This window comes from Myiozetetes cayanensis, unplaced genomic scaffold (assembly GCF_022539395.1).
Source record: "Myiozetetes cayanensis isolate MyiCay16 unplaced genomic scaffold, myiCay2020 scf479, whole genome shotgun sequence".
Classification (NCBI taxonomy): domain Eukaryota; kingdom Metazoa; phylum Chordata; class Aves; order Passeriformes; family Tyrannidae; genus Myiozetetes; species Myiozetetes cayanensis.
Window position 1 is genome coordinate 29693 of NW_026087719.1, and position 3373 is coordinate 33065.

General features: G+C 59.1%; 1 protein-coding gene across 1 annotated transcript; it reads left to right on the forward strand.

The window, feature by feature from the left end:
- Nucleotides 1-735: 735 nt before the first annotated feature.
- Nucleotides 736-3094, forward strand: LOC126648290 (zinc finger protein 594-like). The gene is made up of 3 exons (XM_050331078.1): nucleotides 736-849; nucleotides 1851-1929; nucleotides 2064-3094. The coding sequence occupies exons 2-3, from the start codon at nucleotides 1878-1880 to the stop codon at nucleotides 2621-2623; spliced, it is 612 nt and encodes a 203-aa protein (XP_050187035.1). The 5' UTR covers nucleotides 736-849; nucleotides 1851-1877; the 3' UTR covers nucleotides 2624-3094.
- Nucleotides 3095-3373: the final 279 nt, after the last annotated feature.

The window sequence follows — 3373 nt, forward strand, 5'->3', positions numbered from 1 at the left end:
GCGGACACCAGGGGGGTCTCAGGACTCACCTGCTCGTGGTGCTGCCCCTCCTGTCCCTCCCCGGCCCCAATAAGCCCCCCCAAATGTCCCCTAACCCCCATTTTTCCTTTAATCACCTCCCCCCCCATATCCCTTTGACCCCCCCATGCTCCCAAGACCTCTTTTAACTCCCCAAAATGCACCCAGAGGCCCCCAAAATGCCCCAAATCCCAATCAAACCCCTGGCAAAGAGGGATCACCTGGCACCCTGGGACAGGAACACAGTGGGCTGTACTGGGAGGGCACTGAGGGGGCACTGGGCTGTACTGGGAGAGCCCTCATCCCCAAAGCCCCTCCCCTGGGCATCCGTGCCACGGTCTGGGAACCACGGCGGGGTTGGATCAAGGGGTGCACTTGATGATCTGGGAGGTCTTTTCCAAGCCGGCTGATTCTGGGATTCTCTGGGTGCCATTGCCAGGGCAGCACATGCTGGAGGCTCTGTCCACAGGGGATAGATGTGTCTGTGCAGACAGAGAGACAAGGGCAGTCTGCAAAGATGTGGGGTTAGAAAAGCAGGAGAAGTTGTGGGGTGGTTGTGGCAGGAGAAAGAAGCCCCCAGGCCAGTGCAAGCAGGCCCCCCTGGGCTTGCACATCATCTGCCCTCCCTGCAGGTTCCTGTGCTGGAGAGCAGGCCCTGAGGTGGCCCTGAGCAATGGCCCGGAGGTGAGCCCAGAGCTGGCCCTGAGGTGGCCCTGAGAAGAAGTGGAAGGCAGAGGTGGTGCTGAGGCAGGAGAGCCCCGTGCTGGGGAAGAGGCTGAGCTGGGAGTGCCCAGCAGGGAGAAGGTGCTGTGTCCATGCCCTGTGTGCCAGGTGAGCTGGGGCTTTGCTGCAGAGCTGCGGGCGCTGATTGGAGCGGCTGCAGCTGCTGAGCTGGTGGCACCCAGGAACACAAAGTGTGCCCGGCCACGGAGCCTGCAGGGAGGAGCAGGGTCAGGGCCACTGTCAGCCCGGGGCTGGCTGGGCAGACACAGCAGTTTTGGGGTCCCCCTGGGAGCTGTCGAGGGTGGAGGGCGGAGCGGGCGATGCCGGAGCTGGGGGACCCCTGGCAGGCTGGAGGGGGGAGCACGGAGAGGGAGGAGCCCTGGGACCCCCGGGAGCCTGAAATGGGGGAGAGCGGAGACGGGGAAGCCCGGAGAGAGGGGACCCCTGGGATCCTCGGGACAACGAGGTGGAGAACCTGGAGAGGGGGAATGTGTGGGAAGGCGGCACCCCGAAGGTGAGAGTCAGAAGAGGAGGGACCCTTGGGACCCCCAACACTCCCAGCATTTCTAAGTGGGGCCCCCAACATCCCAGACAGGGGAGACCCTCTGAAACCCAGAGAGGGGGAACTTGTGGGAGAGATTTTTTGGACTAATCTTCATAATTTGGAGTATATTTCAGCAGAATCTCAACTTTTGCTGTTTGGGCGCGGGGTCTTCTTGCTATTTCTGAGGAGTTTTTTTGCCTGCATGTTGGTGGTTTCAGTTTTCCTAAGCTGAATCGTGATGTTTTGGAGGTCCCCCAGAACCCTGAATTTGGGAGATGGGGAGTCTTGGACTGCTGGGAGCTCCAGCAGCCTGGAGAGGGCAGAGACCTCGTAGATGGGAGACCCCAAATACACACAGGATTCCCAGCAGCCCGAACAGGGGGGACCTCCAGAATCCCAAAGTGGAGAGACCAGAGAGGAGGAACTCCTGGCTGGGGATTTTTGGGCTGAATATTAGTGTTTTGGAGGTTTTTATGGTCCCAGGATGCCTGGTGAGTTCTAGAGATTGACTTGGGCAGGAGGAACCCCAAGGCAAGGCACTCAGCCCTTGTTTCCCCCCCCACAGGATTTGTCCTTCCCAAAGCTTGGGCAGATGGAGGAGGAGGTTGCAAGGAAGAAGAAATATCCGCAGGCTCCCCAGGCAGGTGAGGAGGAAGTCAGTGCCCCTTTGGCCCTGTCTTGTGGTGCCTGTGGGGACCAAATTTGGGGGAGATGTCCTTGGCCTTCCTTCTGGGCCAGAGGCAAATCCCCTGCCTGTCCTTCTTCCTTCCTGCCCCAGGCCCCGAGCTGAGGACGGAGAGCACGGAGGACAAATCCCCCCAGCAGAGCCTGGTGGGAGAGGCCGTTTTGAAGGGCTCCCTGGCACAGGAAGGCAGCAGGGAGGAAAAGGCCCGGAGATGCCCCCGGAGGAGGGGCTGCAAAGCCAGCCCAGGGAGCTCTGAGGAGGAAAGACCCGTCCTGTGCCAGGAAGGCAGCCGGAGCTTGAACCGGAGCTCCGAGCAGGTGGTCCCTGAGCAGCCTCCCAGCAGGGAGAAGCCCTTCAGGTGCCTGGAATGTGGGAAGAGCTTCAGGAAGAGCTCCCACCTCCTCAGCCACCAGCACATCCACACTGGGGAACGGCCCTACACGTGTAGGGAATGTGCAAAGAGGTTTCAGACCAGATCGCATCTTCTCACACATGAGCAGACACACACAGGGAGAGGCCCTTCCGCTGCACCGACTGCGGGAAGGGCTTCAAATGCATCTCCCACCTCGTCACCCACCGGGCCATCCACACCGGAGAGAGGCCCTACAAGTGTGGGGAGTGTGGGAAGAGCTTCACCCAGAGCTCCAGCCTGATCCAACACCAGCTCATCCACACTGGGGAACGGCCCTACAAGTGCTTGCAATGTGGGAAGAGGTTTAGGGGCAGCACAGATCTCCTCAGGCATGAGCGGACACACACAGGGGAGAGGCCCTTCCGCTGCACCGACTGCGGGAAGGGCTTCAAACAGAACTCCACCCTCGTCACCCACCGGCGCATCCACACTGGGGAGAGGCCCTACAAGTGTGGGGAGTGTGGGAAGAGCTTCAGCCGCAGCTCTACATTGACCAGACACCAACGGACCCACCAGTAAGAGAAACCCTAGGAGTGCCCCGACTGCGGGAAGAGCTTCGGCTGCTGCTCCCACACGGAATGACCCCCTGATGGTGAGGCAACCCCTGGAGTCCAGTGACTGTCAGTCCATCCCTTTCCACCAGAAAGGGCCAGTCCCCTTTCTCAGGGTCAGGTTGTGCCAACAGAACCCTTCTTGGAGGGTGTGTGGAGATTCCTCCCCAAGGTCAGTGCTGGAGGTTGAGAGCAGAGATCTCCCCACGAGCGTTGGTCTGGGGGAGTTCCATCCATCTTTAATTCATAATTCTTGCTTTGGTGCCAGCTTGAGTAGAATTGCTTCAAAAATTGCTTTAGTGTAGAGCACTGTCCTATCTTATTCTCTATTAGTGGTAGTTTTAGTGTTTCTTTAGTGTTTCTTTTAATGTTTCTTTAGTGTTGCAGTTTCCATGGAGAAAAGGTGAGGGGAGGTGGGCAGAGATTCTCGGCTACAGTCA

Excerpts from the sequence above, each read along its gene's own strand:
- LOC126648290 (XM_050331078.1), top strand. The coding sequence starts at position 1,878 with ATGGAGGAGGAGGTTGCAAGGAAGAAGAAATATCCGCAGGCTCCCCAG. Across the intron at positions 1,930-2,063 it reads TCCGCAGGCTCCCCAGGCAG|GCCCCGAGCTGAGGACGGAG; the intron begins GTGAGGAGGAAG and ends TTCCTGCCCCAG.